At 43.6% G+C, this 15,629-nt stretch overlaps 1 protein-coding gene across 1 annotated transcript in view; it reads right to left on the bottom strand.

The window, feature by feature from the left end:
- LOC146347989 (vitellogenin-2-like) overlaps positions 1–15,629 on the bottom strand; it is a 64,674-nt gene that overhangs the window by 18,685 nt on the left and 30,360 nt on the right. The window contains exons 11-16 of the mRNA XM_084851635.1: positions 13,589–13,806; positions 12,901–12,998; positions 12,007–12,128; positions 3,526–3,627; positions 1,217–1,336; positions 950–1,121 (exon numbers count right to left, since the gene is read on the bottom strand). Of these exons, the coding sequence (XP_084707761.1) occupies positions 950–1,121; positions 1,217–1,336; positions 3,526–3,627; positions 12,007–12,128; positions 12,901–12,998; positions 13,589–13,806 (832 nt within the window). The remainder of the gene's footprint in view (positions 1–949; positions 1,122–1,216; positions 1,337–3,525; positions 3,628–12,006; positions 12,129–12,900; positions 12,999–13,588; positions 13,807–15,629) is intronic.

Raw genomic sequence — 15,629 nt, 5'->3', positions numbered from 1 at the left:
ATACATTTTGGCAGAAAGGCAATATATAAATGTAATAAATAAATCAACAAACAAATGATTGCTAGTTCACCAAGACTAGATCTTCCACTGCACCAGTAATGTTTGCATGGAGGGATCTCATGGGAAGTAACCACTTCAGCACTGCACCATCTTGGTGGCTGACATGGTCATTTTTCCATAGGATCTTCCCAACAACACTGCACCACTATTGTACAAATTGGGCCTTTGTTTGACCTTAGCAAATGTTTCACATTTATGAGGAAAAAGGCCATGTTTAGTTGGGTTGAGTGGGGTGGATGACTTTAACCAGTTCTGTGCTGCAGGAAGTGCCTATGGGAAGATTATGGTTCATTCACAGAGGTATGTTAATCACCCAGGGCGGAATGGCTCCTGATGGTGGCTATCACAGAACAACAGTAAAATGGCAGAGATTATGATTTCCAGTAGGAGAAGTAGAGGGTGAAAAGGAATGCTGAATCCTCACTCCCCACCTATCACTTTCTCAACACTCCCACAATCTCTTCCCCCTAGCCATTTTCTCCCAGCCAGACTTGTTTCAGGCTGAAATATTTCTTATGGGAGGTCTTGTTTTTCATGCAATTACTTTATATTATTGACTTTACTTTAAATTACTTTATATTATTTTCTTCTTTTGTGGCCTTACAATTTTTTAAGGACTTTTATTAAATAAATGCATTTTCAAACTACAACTTAGAGATGCTTTTCTCTGGCAGAGGCTGGTGGCTCAGATGTCAGTGGGTCATTGAATCCGCTCCAGGTTTCAGCCAGAACTCTAAAGGAGCTATTCAAGGTGCAGACCCCAATCCCCAAAATAGGTTCAGCACCTTGGATAGCCCCCTTAGAGTTCTGACTGAAACCTGGGGCTGATTCACTGTCTCACTGACATTGGAGCCACCAGCCTCCACTGCTTCCCTCTATCAGCACTCACCTTTGGCTGCTGTATGTACCACACTTGTGCTGTATAACCCGAATTCCAATGGGAGACCCACACATGTAGGCACAATGTGTCGAAGCTCTCCTGCCAATACAGGCTGAGTCAATCTGCCTGTTACGCCTTTTTGGAACAGGGTAATCAGCATCTCTGCTGGTTTAGAAAAAAGCTACACAAGGACAAAAGATGCAAGCACATTTGTTAAATAATCAGAGAAGGAGGAGATCATCATACTCTTCAAATTTATAGAAGTAGCAGGCATACCTTATCAGCCTTTTGGATAACTTCTTTGTCAATATCAACAAAGGCGATTTCGTGACTAAATAATTTTATATTGGCAGATACCAATGGTTTTTCTGAAGGTAGTTCCTTCAATCCCTGAAGCTGGGAAAAGAGTGAGAATTTTAAAAATATATATTTAGCGACGTTAGTTAGCATTTAATTTCAGTTTACCATTAATTATTGCTTGGATTATATAGTTTTTAAGCGAAGCACGCCGGTTTAATTTTCTTTAGAGTCTAACATATTTAGCATATTTTAATGAAATGTTTAACAAAAAATATTTATTTTTTAAAAGTGGATTGTATGATTACAGAAGTTGAGAATTTTTAATGTCAAAAATTTAAATACACCTCTTCCTGAGGAGGAAAAATTTGACATAGCATATATATCTTTTGTGATATTCTGTATTTTAAAGAAAGCACTTTATTAATTGTTTTACAGCAGCACCTACAAGTCACATTTTATATATATTTGTGTGTGTGCGCATGCATGCACCCCTTAGACTCCAATCCTACTTACTAACCTGGGAGTAAGCCCCATTGCTCTCAATATGATTTACTTCTAAGAAAAGTAAATCCCTGTTTGGGATTGAACTGTACTGTAACTGACTCATGGGGTCATCAAAATTTAGTTAGCATACCTCCATGTCACACAGAAGCTCAAATGAAGTGAGGCGGGTTGCTGCCAGGAGGAGGGCCTCTTCTGCTGTGGCACCCCAGCTGTGGAATGAGCTCCCTAGAGAGGTTTGCCTGGCATCTACATTGTACTCCTTTCAGCATCCGGTGAAGACTTTTTTATTTTCCCAGTATTTTAGCATTTTAGCTTCCTAGTCTTTTAGCTCCGGTGTTTTAAATCTGTATTTTAAATGTCTGCATTGCTGCTAGACTTTATTCTGGTTGTACTGTTAGATTGTGGTTTTAACCTTTCGTATTTGATTTTGTTTTATGTTGCACCTTGTGGTTTTAATTTTTGTGAACTGTCCAGAGAGCTTCAGCTATGGGGTGGCATAGAAGTGAAACAAACAAACAAACAATACACACAGTCAAGACACAGTGATTACTTGAAAAGTCTGAAAATGGAATGTGTGCATGTAGCCCTCTTAAAATGGGAGACATGAACTGTACTCGCAAATAAATGTTTAAGGTATTTCCATGCTAGATTAACAGTTGTTATTTGATGCACATGTAGATAAAAGTCTGAAAAATTGGGTATTTTGTCATCAAACAATGAAAAGACGGGACAAGAAGTTTACCTCATACTAGAGGCCAGAAGAGAACATGCCAAGACACGAATGGGATAGAATGTTTTGCTGTGGGAGTATTGTTGTCCAGGGCCTGCCCAAGATATTTTGCTGCCTGAGGCTGAACAGCAGATAGCACGCACGCACACACCTACCACATCAAGGTGCATAACACCAAAGCTAACCAAGTTATTTTGGCACCTAAGTCAGAAAATCACAAGTGCCTCTCTCTGGGAGTAAAAAAATACAATAAAATAAATTAATGGCGCAGCAATGGCTCAATAATCCTATTGAGATAGTCAGTAGCCTCCAAAATCGGAGGCTACCGACTATCCAATGCAGAGCGGATAGAGCATGAAGAGGATCCTCTCCTCCACGCCTCCACCGTCCTGCATTTGTGGCTAGACGCGTGTTCATGCCTAGCCACGGCTTCAGGGAGGGGGAGGGAATGGATTTGGAGACCCGACAGGAAGCTGTCTAAAGCAGCTTCTGTGGTCTCCTCCCCTCCCCGCCCCTAGGAACACCCCCTTTTTACCCTCTCCACTCTCCGTTGTACGAGCAAGGGGAGGCAGTCGCCGCAGTTCTCCCTGTGCAGGCTAGAAGGGGGAGGGGGCAGGGAGCGCAGTTTCCTGGCTCCAAGCTCAGAGTGCTGTCTACAGGCTCAGAGCCAGTAAACCAAAAAATCCTATGACCCTCTAGACAGTGTCTAGAGGCCATAGGATTGCTCTCTGAGTAACTAATCATTTGCCGCTCTTTCATGACAATCAAAATCAACTACCTGAGGCAACCATCTCACTCTGCCTACTGGGAAGGCCGGTTCTGCTGTTGTTCCTTCACATACTTATTGGGGCTTGTTTGAGGGAAGACAGAGTGGCAGTAGCAACCAGAAACATGTTTTTATGCTTGTAAAATACAAGTAATATGGGCATAAATATGGGGTGGTAGTGACCTTCTTCTTACCAAATGCTTCTGTGCGGAATTATGCTGGGAAAGCAATGATGTGGCTGGTCAGAATTCTGATAAAAATAATGCAAACAGTAAGTACACCTACCAGTTTCCCAAGCTCCTTAATTTTGTTATATGTCGAATACTGAGCAAATGGAATATCTTGTCTTTTGATGATATCAGAGAGGCCTTCCAACTGGAGAGCAATCTGTATAAAGTGAATAATCTTTAGGTGCAAAAAGAAATTAAGCACACAATAAGTGAAGAACAGGAAGTGAACAAAGATTATGTAGTAAATCTTTGCATAGAAAAGGGCTTGAGAAAACTGGACAGAACAGAGAAGGAAATAGCAAATCCCATCAAGCAAAATAATTCATCTCATGTAGCTCCTGTTCTTTTCAACCAGTTTCCCGCACTGAAGCATTTTTAAACTCACTGTGCCTGTGATCTCTGACATAAATTGACATGATTCGGTTGGGACTAAGAGGAAGCCCAAATGGCAAGAAACCAGCAAAGCTAGTATCTTCAAACCCAGTATCTTTCCACTCTCTATAATAGCATTTTTCTGGCTATATTAGATAAAATGATCACTCTTGTCTCTGGGGTGAAAGATAGGTAAATAGACAGGGAGGGAGGGAGTCTACAGCAGTATCCAATCTAACACTAGCATTAACATAAATTACATTGTGCTAACATAAGTGAATCTCATTGCACCAGCTAACACTATTGGCGCTGCGCTAGGGGTCTCTTATGCTAATGCAACATAATTTACATTAGCGCTATTGTCCAGTTGGATATAGCCCCTAATGTGCAATGAAAGCAAGATGTCTGCGCTTTGAGGCAACAGGGTGTAGCTCTAAGGGTAGGGATGTATGGATTTCGTTAAATCTGTTCCATCTGTGTTTTGCGGATTGTCAAGTGTTTTTCATTCTGTCATCAACTCATTGACGGAATTGGATTTTTTGTAGAATAATTTGGTTCTACTTGTGCTAATTCACATTAGTGCTAATGCATACTTGCTCATATGCACTAATGTGCATTAGTTAATGCAAATTTGTGCAAATCTCCCCAAAAGTGCAAAAAAAGCGAAAAGGCGCAAATCCCCTCCCCCAATCTGCCTTTTCATGCTTTACGGGGGAAATGTGCATTTTTGGTCAGTGTTTTCTTTTCCTTTGTGTTTTCCCACAACTAAATTTGTATGCAATTCCAGTCCACAAGTCTGCACAACCTGGTCCACTGCAAGTCAGACAGATTCACAGAAATCCAAACTCATTTGAATCTGCTCTTAGGTACGGATGCTCTGACACCCCTGCCTAAGGGTACTAAGGGTACTTAAATGGACACAGGTGCCACTTTACCACCATCAAGGCAGTGCAAGCAATGTTTATGTGGTTTTATCTCTCCTTTTAGTTTGGTGAGAGTGGCTCTGTTGAATTAGTACTGGGAATGGACTTTAGCAGGAGATTTAATTGTGCTGAAATTTGGTGGGCTTGTACCTAAAATGTTATTGGACTGAAAATACTTTCAGTAAAGGACCCCAAAATGTTGACACAATTAAATCCCCTGGTAAAATATTAATTTTCAGAATGGAGGTGGGTGGGGAAAGTAGCAGGGTCAGTTTTTATACAGCAGACTTCACTAACCCATCACAATCCTACCATGTCTAAGATTAACAGTGCTCCCAGGTAAGCAGATTTAGGATTATAGCCAAATGGTGCAATCCTATGCCCAGTTACTGGGAAAAAGTACCACTGAACTCAATGGGACTTATTTCCGAATAGACACTTATAGGATCACGGCTTAAGCCATGTTTCCATCAGCAGCCCTTCCACCTAACTGCATCAGAGGGAGATCGGAAGACTCTTTCCATTGGCTCAGATGAGACAAATGGCATTTGGCCCCTCCTAGAGCTGTCTCCTTTATTTCCATTATTAAACTTTTGAGTTGGTACCTTAACATGGCAATCCTATGCATGACTACACAGAAGTAAGTCTCATTGGGTTCAAAGGGGCTTACTCACAGGTAAGGTGATACAGGATTGGTGCCTACATTTGCTTATTTTTCCTCCATCTTGCTTGACCCTTGTCCTTTTTCAAACATGTCTCTGAGGTCAAACTTGAACTGATGGGGGACTTTTTATATATCTAGTCTACTAATTAGCAACAAGTTACTAATTAGCATCTCCTCCCATGGGACTAATAACAGCTGTGGTGGATTGATGATGGCGATTTAGATCATTTAAATAATGTGGGAGGAAAGATTTGGCACTGCCTTTCTCCACATCACTTCCTGGATCTACAAAGAAGTCATGTGGACTTTGTAATTAATATAAAACAACAACAGGGGTGATCACACATTACATCTAGTTTGGCCCTTGGATACCTTTTGTATTGTGTATCTTACCTATTACTTTAAATTGTAAGCCACCTTAAATACTTTGTCAAATAGGCAGTATACAGGGGGATTCAGACTGAGCTATGCTTAGAGTATACCCATTGAGATCAATTGGGCTTAAGTTAGTAATAACAAACTTGTCCCACTGATTTCAACAGATCTACTCTAAGCCTTACTAAGTTTGGATCCAACCCATCTGTAATACTAAAAGAGGATGTGTCTGTCCATCTGTCTGTGCCATAGTGCCAAGACCATGAAACCTAAGCACTGGAAACTTGGCATGCATCCTAAGGAAACCCTAGGGGTGTGCACCTCGGAGTGATTTTGTTTTTAAAACACATAACTTAATTTTGATTAATTAAAATGTGTCCATGTGGTTGAAGCCTGCAGTAACATCTTCAGGCACTAGAGGCAAATTTCCCTAACTAGCATATAACTTTGTGGTCTGTACATTTTGAAGCCAGGGGAGATTAGGATTCTGGGACCACGGGCTATACTTCCTGGAAGATGGGCTGTTGGCTAGGGATGGGTTGCACCTCACAAAGGCTGGGAAGACTGTGTTTGGCCACAGCATGAAGAACTTCATCAGGAGGGCTTTAAACTGAATCCTACGGGGAAGGGAGATGTAATGTTGTGGGTAACAATGGACATAGGCGCATGCACTGTAATGGAGAGAACAGCTCTGATAGCGCCCAATAATAGTCTTCAGACACATGTAGGAAGAAAGCCAGACTATGAAGCACATGGTCTTCGATGTCTATATACTAATGCCCAGAGTATGGGAAACAAACAGAACAAACTTGAACTCTTAATACAAGAGGGAAATTATGACCTGATAGGTATAACTGAGACTTGGTGGGATGACTCTCATGACTGGAATACAGCAATTGAAGGATATAACTTGTTCAAAAAGAACAGGAGGAACAGAAAGGGAGGTGGGGTTGCACTGTATGTGAAAAATACATATCTCTGCACAGAAATACAGGAGGAGGAGCTTGGTAGTCCCATCGAGAGCATCTGGGTTGAAATAAATGGAGCAAAGAATAAAAGGAACCTGGTGGTCGGAGTCTACTACCGGCCACCCAATCAAGGAGAAGACAAGGATGAAACTTTTGAAAAGCAAATAGCCAATGTTTTAAGGAAGCATGATGTAGTAGTAATGGGGGACTTCAATTTCCCCGATATTTGTTGGGAGACAAATTCTGCAAAACATGGCCCCTCCAGGAAATTCCTGACTTGTGTGGCGGATAACTTCCTCCTACAGAAAGTAGAGGAAGGAACTAGAGGATCGGCTATCCTTGACTTGATCCTAACCAACAGAGATGACTTAGTGGATAAAGTAGCACTTACAGGAACTCTGGGGGAAAGCGACCATGTTGTACTTGAGTTCTTGGTTCTAAGGGAAGCAAAAGCCAAGTGTAGTCAAACGCGTACCCTGGATTTTAGGAAAGCTGATTTTCATAAACTCAGAACAATTATCAGTAAGGTCCCATGGCAAGCGATGCTAGCGAGAAAAGGAGTCCAAGATAGGTGGGAGCTTTTAAAAAAGGAAATTCTCAAGGCACAATCACAAGCAATTCCAACAAGAAGAAAAGGTGGAAGACAACAGAAGAAGCCAATGTGGCTTCACAAAAAGCTTAGGGATGACCTGAAAACAAAAAAGGACACATATAGGAAGTGGAAAGAAGGCCAAGTAACAAAGGAAGAGTACAGGCAGATAGCACAGAATTGCAGGGATGGCGTCAGGAAGGCTAAAGCTGAGAATGAGCTGAGGTTAGCAAGGGATGTTAAAAACAACAAAAAGGCTTTCTTCAGCTACGTGCATAGTAAAAGGCAGAGGAAAGAAATGGTGGTTCAGCTATTAAATAAGGATGGCAAAACGATAACAGATGACAAAGAAAAGGCAGAAGTGCTCAATTCCTACTTTGGCTCAGTCTTCTCCCCAAAGAGGGTCTATGACCCCCCTGGCAAAGGCGAAGTACAGGCTGAAGGGGCAGGATTGCAGCTTGAGATCGACAGGCATATGGTCAAGGAACACCTCATTACTTTGAATGAGTTCAAATCTCCAGGGCCAGATGAACTGCATCCTAGAGTCATAAAGGAACTGGCAGAAGAACTCTAAGAACCGCTGTCTATTCTCTTTGAGAAATCATGGAGGACAGGGGAAGTGCCAGATGACTGGAGGAGGGCTAACGTTGTCCCTATCTTCAAAAAGGGTAAAAAGGAGGAACCTGGGAACTACAGACCAGTCAGTCTGACGTCAATCCCTGGGAAAATTCTGGAGCAGATGATAAAGCAATCCATCTGGAAGCACCTTGACAACAATGCCGTGATTACTCGAAGCCAACATGGATTTGTCAAAAACAAGTCCTGCCAGACAAATCTGATCTCATTTTTTGATCAAGTAACCTCCCTTGTAGACTGTGGGAATGCTGTAGACATCATATACCTCGACTTCAGCAAAGCTTTCGACAAAGTGCCCCATGATATCCTGATGAGCAAACTGGCTCAAAGTGGGCTAGATGAAACAACGATCCGGTGGATCCACAGTTGGCTACAGAATCGGACTCAAAGAGTGCTTATCAATGGGACCTTCTCAAACTGGGGAGAGGTAACGAGTGGGGTACCGCAGGGCTCAGTCCTGGGCCCAGTGCTCTTCAACATTTTTATTAAAGACTTGGAGGAGGAGGTGCAGGGAATGCTGATCAAATTTGCAAATGACACAAAATTGGGAGGGATAGCTAATACTTTGGAAGACAGAAATAAAATTCAAAGTGATCTGGATAGACTGGAGCGCTGGGCAGAAAACAACAGAATGACATTTAATAGGGACAAATGCCAAGTTCTGCACCTAGGAAAAAGAAACCAAATGCACAGTTACAAGATGGGGGACACGTGGCTCAACCACACTACAAGCGAGAAGGATCTTGGAATTGTTGTCGATCACAAGCTGAATATGAGCCAACAATGTGATGTGGCTGCAAAAAAGGCAAATGCTATTTTGGGCTGCATTCATAGAAGCATCGCTTCCAAATCCCGGGAAGTACTAGTTCCCCTCTACTCAGCACTGGTTAGGCCCCATCTGGAGTACTGTGTCCAGTTCTGGGCACCACACTTTAAGAAGGATGCAGACAAACTGGAGAGGGTTCAGAGGAGGGCAACAAAGATGATCAGGGGACTGGAAACAAAGCCCTATGAAGAGAGACTCAAAGAACTGGGCATGTTTAGCCTTGAGAAGAGAAGACTGAGGGGAGATATGATAGCACTCTTCAAGTATTTGAAAGGTTGTCACAGAGAAGAAGGCCAGGATCTCTTCTTGATCATCCCAGAGTGCAGGACACAAAATCATGGGCTCAAGTTACAGGAAGCCAGATTCCGGCTGAACATCAGGAAAAACTTCCTGACTGTAAGAGCAATACGACAATGGAAGCGATTACCTGGGGAGGTGGTGGGCTCTCCCACACTGGAGGCCTTCAAGACGAGGCTGGACAGCCATTTGTCAGGGATGCTCTGACTTGGATTCCTGCATTGAGCAGGGGGTTGGACTCGATGGCCTTGTAGGCCCCTTCCAACCCTACTATTCTATGATTCTATAATTCTATGAGTAACATCTTCAGGCACTAGAGGCAAATTTCCCTAACCAGCATATAACTTTGTGGTCTGTACATTTTGAAGCCAGGGGAGATTAGTAACCTGAGGCACAGAGTTATACAGCTGTCCCTTCCCACCTGCTGTGAGGCAGCGCCCCTCAGGGGAATGGACAGATCCCTCCCTCGGGGAGCTAAAGGTATACACCATGCCGGGGTCACATCTAGGGGCGCCAGCGGGCATGGCTTCACTCAGATGGGATGGACACAATCTGTCCAACTCTGACAGCTGTGTAAGCTTTCTGGAAGGCTTCGCTGTATCAAACTAAGGGCTATTCCAACCTGTGCAAACCTAGGTCTGATCACTAGTTACTGTGGTAGTGCTAAATTTGGAAGTGCAGGCACCCATTGTGACAGTCCTCATATGCACACACACACCCCGCAGGAGAGTCCAAAATTCAGGCTGTTGTGCTGATCCATATCAACAAACCGTTTCTAGCAGTTTTCATCTCTACCAGGAGCAGGTCTTTGGTAAAACTAATGGGTCTTCATTGCCTGTGCAAGACCAAGTCACCACAAAATACTTTGCATTGCAACAGGGAACAATATATTGTTGCTGAAGAGATTCATTTCCTCCCAGCTACTATGAATAGTGGCTAAGTTCAGAGAGGACAAGGAATTTTAAGGGGGGTAGCAGATGATGTCAGCGTTCTCTCTAATCAAAAAGTGCAGGTGCTGCGTCCCTGGGAACCTTAGCTTCATGACACCGCTGGAATAAGTCCTTCTTGGGTGGGTGCAATGCATTGTATATGGGGGTTGCCCTTGAAGACTTCTGGGAAAGTTCAGTTACTATAACAACAAGTATATACAGCAACAACTAGGCTGCTAACTGGAACTGGCTATAGCAGGGATGGGCAACCTGCAACTTTCCAGATGTTGTTGGGTTCCAGCTTCTGTTTGTTGGCTGGGGATGACAGAAATTAGAATCCAACAACATCTGGAGAGATACCAATTGCCCACCCCTGGGCTATAAGGAACACACCTCTCCAGTACTTAAACAACTATACTGCTGCTAGTCTGTTTCTGGGTACAATTCCAAATGCCGTTTTTTACCTCTAAAGGCCTAAATGGCTTCGGACCTGGCTACATCTTCTTCCACAAAGCCTCCCCAAACCCACTCAGTTATTTATCTGAGGAGGTTCCTGTCAAGATGGCTACCTAGACAGCAGCAAGTTAGTGAGCTCCAGGCCCTACAAACAATCCTGCCACACAAATCCATTGCTGGAGGCCCCCAAAGGTATTTACTGACTGGGGAAGCTTCTGTCCTTGCTGTGGTATTCTGGGGAGGAGTTTTTATTTTGTTTTCCCTTGTTTAATTTTGGCTGAACTTTTGCAGCCCAATCACTACCATTGCAGCAGGTCTAGTGAGGCCCGAAATGAACAGAAAACCTCCTGAGTGGAGTGCCTCGTACCACCTGAAATACAGCTGTTTCACCCCCTGCTGTCCTGGATAACTCACCAGAGCACATTATGGCCCTGTTACAATCCACGTCTACAGTCCTTGATATAAAATGGTGGTGGCAAACTTACAGAGTTCTTTAGACCAATTACAAAAGAGGATAGGCATGAGTGAAACACGAGTTTCTGATATGGAAGACCAGGAACAGGCAATGCAAACAGTTATTTATCTGAGGCCCCTCTCTATTGAAGGTTATGCAGGCCGAGGTGGCGGGGCAGGGGCTTTTTGGTTGTGGTGACCTGTTTTTGTAATGCCCTCCCCAGAAATGCACACTGGCAGCAACTCTATTGTTCTTTCAGCACCTGGAAAATGCATTTCAGGATGTTTTATAACTGTTTTGAGTTTTATGTTATAGCCCTGTTAGATTTTATTGGTTTTCTGGCGGTTGTTTCTGTAGTTTCCTCTTTGTGTTTTTTTTTTTTAATGTGGGTTTTTTTTAATATTTATTGTATGCCACTTGGGAGTTCAATACTGAAGGACAGCCAAGCATGCATATACAAAAACATACGTTCAAACAAAAAATTAAAAAAAACATGTAATTTTCCATGCCATGAAATCAATCATGAGAACTCATAATAATCAGTAAATAGGGGGCAAGATGCCAAAAGATGCCTTTTCTGAATACATCTCCCCCTCCTCCCCATCATCTAGTTATCATTTTGCTCCTTGTCCCTTTTTTAATGCCATGAAGTCATTATGTGTAAAACAAAACCCTCAAGTTGGAATGATCAAGAACTGATCTTGTGACACAAGGAAGTGCCCCCATAATCTGGGCACCTAACAATGGCTTTGGGTCAAGAACGAGAGAAAGAAAGAACAGCGTTTGATTTAAGTTATAGTCTAATGCTCAAAGACCCTATCAAGGTTGTACCTTTTAAAATATTGCTTAATACACTAAGCCTAGAGCAGTTGTTTGGGATTTTAGCCCATGAAATCTCTTTGCAAGAGATCATTTTGAAGTGTGAGGGCTTGAACTTTAAAAGTCAGCAATTTTGTTATAACAAAAAGCCAACATTTACCTCTGAAATGGTCAATTTTAAACAACCTATTATACAACTGTGGTTATTTCATAGCGTTAAATATTTACCTCTGCAATATCCATTGCTGAAGTGGCATAGTGACCTCGTATCTTTGCAATGATTGATGGAAACAGTGTGTTTGCATTGTTCATTAGGTAGACTCTTCCAAGAGCACCAGCCCTGTAGTCCGCTCCAGTAAGAATACAAATAAAATAAATATTTGTTGCCTTCCCTCAGTGAGTCGTCTACCTTCTCACTGCCATGGTCACCAGCTGCTATTGCTTCTTGTCCTCTTTCTCATCATTCCTACCACTGGCTTGCTTTGGCAGGCAGAGAGCCAGTGCGCAAATAGGCAGTGGCATCTGCTGATCCTCCTCACCACCACTGTTGCCTGGGCCAGAGCGAGAGGCAGGTGAATGAGCAGGTTGTAATGGTGAAGAGGAGGAGCAACTCCAGGGGGCTCTTGTCAGTGGGCCAGTTCCTACCCTGGATGCTGTCCCTGCCCAGAGGGCAGGATTTAAGTAGCGTGTGCCCTTCTGCTTCACCAGTCAGAGTCAGAGACACTGCCATGGGAACTTGACTCATGACATGATCCTCTTCCCCCTAAAGAGTTCCTCATTTAACATATTACCAAACCAGAGTGGGATGCAGCCACAGGAAAGCGGCACCAATTATGGAAGCTTAAAGACTCGGCCTTGATATGGCAACAACATTTTTCAGGGACTCCAGGAACATAGGAAGCTGCCTTATATTGAGTCAGACCCGTGGTCCATCTAGCCCAGTATTGTCGACACTGACTGGCAGCAGAGGCTCTCCAGGGTTTCAGGCAGGAGTGTTTCCAGCCCTAACCAGAGATGCCAGAGATTGAGCTTGGGACTTTCTGCATGCAAAGCATGTGCTTTACCAGCCTACAGCCCCTCTAAAGCTAGCTAAAGAAATGTTACAACAGGTCTGTTACTTACAGTAGTAGCCTTCCATGTGAAGAACCCTGCTGTAACCAAGGCTCATCTCCTCTAGCCTGGGATGGAGTAACTTAATGGCAATCCTGCAAGCACTAGACCTATAGGAAAATGGTGAAACAATTCCAATATTTATTTTATATTTAAGATACTGCATTAGACATAGCCACCTTCAGGGGGACTTATGAGGAAGAGCTATAGTTTTCTAACAAAACAAACAAACAAAAAGACCCTTGTGTATTTTCAATATTCTCCCAGCTTCTTGGGACTTGTTTATCTATGGGTTATATCTGATGTTATTCCTACTTAAAGTAGACCCATTGAAATGAATGGGACTTAAGTTAGGCTGACATCAGATTGTTGTTGTTGTTCAGTCGTATCCGACTCTTCGTGACCCCATGGACCATAGCACGCCAGGCCTTCCTGTCCTGCGCTCTCTCCCAGAGCGTGCTCAAGTCCATATTCATTGCATCAGTGATGCTATCTAGCCATCTCATCCTCTGCCGTCCCCTTCTCCTTTTGCCTTCAGTCTTTTGATATCATCAGATACAATCCCATTAATGGCAGGCGAGAACATTTAAAGGATATTCTTCTACCTAGATGGAGCTGACTGTAGGTCTGCTGAGATTGTGTTGGCTGCCTTGTCTGTGTCTAACTCCGCACTTTTGTTCATAGTTCTCTTTCTACTTACAGCTTCTCGAGTTGTGGGATCTTGCTCGTGGCCAGCACCTTGATGTGGGAATATGCAAAGCTGGCAACTTGTAAATCAATCTCATTTTGCACAAAGCTGACCATAGCTGTCACTTGAAGGAGAGCAGGCTTGGTTTCAAAGAAAGCTATACAGGCTGCCATGCGGACTTTAGGAGGAAGATAGCGATTCACAAAGATCTGAATGAGAATCCCCTGTACCTGGACAGAGAAAAAAGTATAATCCTATGAGTTCTATGAGAAGTTACACAAACTGTGAGGCTTCCTTATACTGAGGCAGATCACTAGTCCATTTAAACCAAGGATGCAAAGCCTCTTTCAGCCTGTAGTTCTTGGGGCGGCATTCCGGGCGGGGGGGGCACCTTGGGCAAAAGGGGCAGGGCCAAAAAATAACAGCATATTTTATCTTCAAGCTCTTACTGCCAGGGACTAAGCCTTAGGAGAGGAATTCCAACCTTTTAGAATGGGGAAAAACTGTCAAACCCAGGAAACAACCAAATGATTGGTGGTCAGGAAAAAGGGGATGAGACCAGGGCAAGTGGGCATGGCCAGCTGGGGAACCACAGAGGTCTAGACTGCCTAGACCCTAGGCAGGCTGGCTTTGGCCTGTTGGCCTGTGGTTCAATACCCATGATCCAAGGAGCAACTAAATGATAAACAAGGAACATCTGTACTCCCTCTGGAATCACCAGTTCTTTTATCTCAAGGTAGTATTTAAATAGAACCAAACATAACAGATATGTTGTATAGAGGTGGGATGAGTACAGTATTCAGCGCAACCACAGAAGGACTGTAGCTCAGTGGTGGAGCCCTATGCTTTGCATGCAAAGGTCCCACGGTCAGTCCTCAACATCTTCAGATATGACTGGGAAAGACCTCTATCTGAAACTGTTGAGAGCCACTGCCAGGCAGTACTGAACTATATGGACCAACGCTCTGACTTGGTATAAGGCAGCTTCTTATGTCCCTAAGTACCAGGATTAACTATGGACGAGCCAAGATAAATGCCAGAGAGGGACAGGAAGACAAATGAAAATGTGTTGGGGGGGAAATAATTGATCTGCAACCATCATCTTTATTGTGGCCGTCATTAATAGCAGCATATATTTTACATGAGAAGTGCAAAGGGTTGGATCTAGATCAGGGGTGGGCAACACGTAGCCCATAGGCCACATGCGGCCCCTGCTAGCCTCCATAGCTGCACCAGCAAAATTAATGACAGCAAAAACATTGGTGGTTTGCCACTGAATGTTGCCCTCCTCCGGGAGTCTCCTCTGAGGGAGGCTCAGAGGGGAGCAAGAAGGGAGAGGGCCTTCTTGATGTGGCTCCCTGTTTATGGAATAATCTCCCTGACAAAGCCTGCCTGGTGCCAACATTGTCATCTTTTTGGTGCCAGGTTAAAACTGTCTTCTTCCATCAGGCATGTATTATGAGTCTCTTGATTGTCTCTGGCTGATGGTTTTAAATTATTTTAGATATATGTTGTTGTTGTGTGTGCTATTTGTTCTATTTCATTACATGAATGGTTTTATATTTTATATAATGTATTTTAATGGTTTTTAATTTTTGTGACCTGCCCAGAGAGCTTTGGCTATGGGGCGGTATAGAAATATAATAAGGGCACAATCTTATGGGAATAGTCGGCCACCTCTGAACTTGGAGGCAACCAACTATCCAATGCAGGCGGAGTGGATCTTCCCCTCCATGCTCCAGCTGCTCTGCATTTGCAGCTAGATGTCCGATTTCAGCTGCCTAGCCAAAGTGGCTGGGAGCAGGGGGGGAGGCTGGACAGCGCATAGGAAGCGTCATACCGGCGCTTCGGCCATCCCATCCCCTCCCCGCTCCCAGGAATGCCCCCTTTCCCCTTGCTCTGCACTGCTCTTATGAATGTGGAGCCGGGAATAAACTACGCTACTATGAGGTGGCAGGGGAGAGGGTGGGGAGGCGATTTTCTGGGAACTGACCTCGGAGCGCTGGCTCTGAGCTCAGTTCCCAGAAAATGAAAAATCCTATGGCCATTTAGC

Source organism: Heloderma suspectum, chromosome 4 (assembly GCF_057233095.1).
Source record: "Heloderma suspectum isolate Gila_16-S chromosome 4, 16-S_ref, whole genome shotgun sequence".
Lineage (NCBI taxonomy): Eukaryota > Metazoa > Chordata > Lepidosauria > Squamata > Helodermatidae > Heloderma > Heloderma suspectum.
This window is presented reverse-complemented; position numbering and strand designations above follow the sequence as displayed.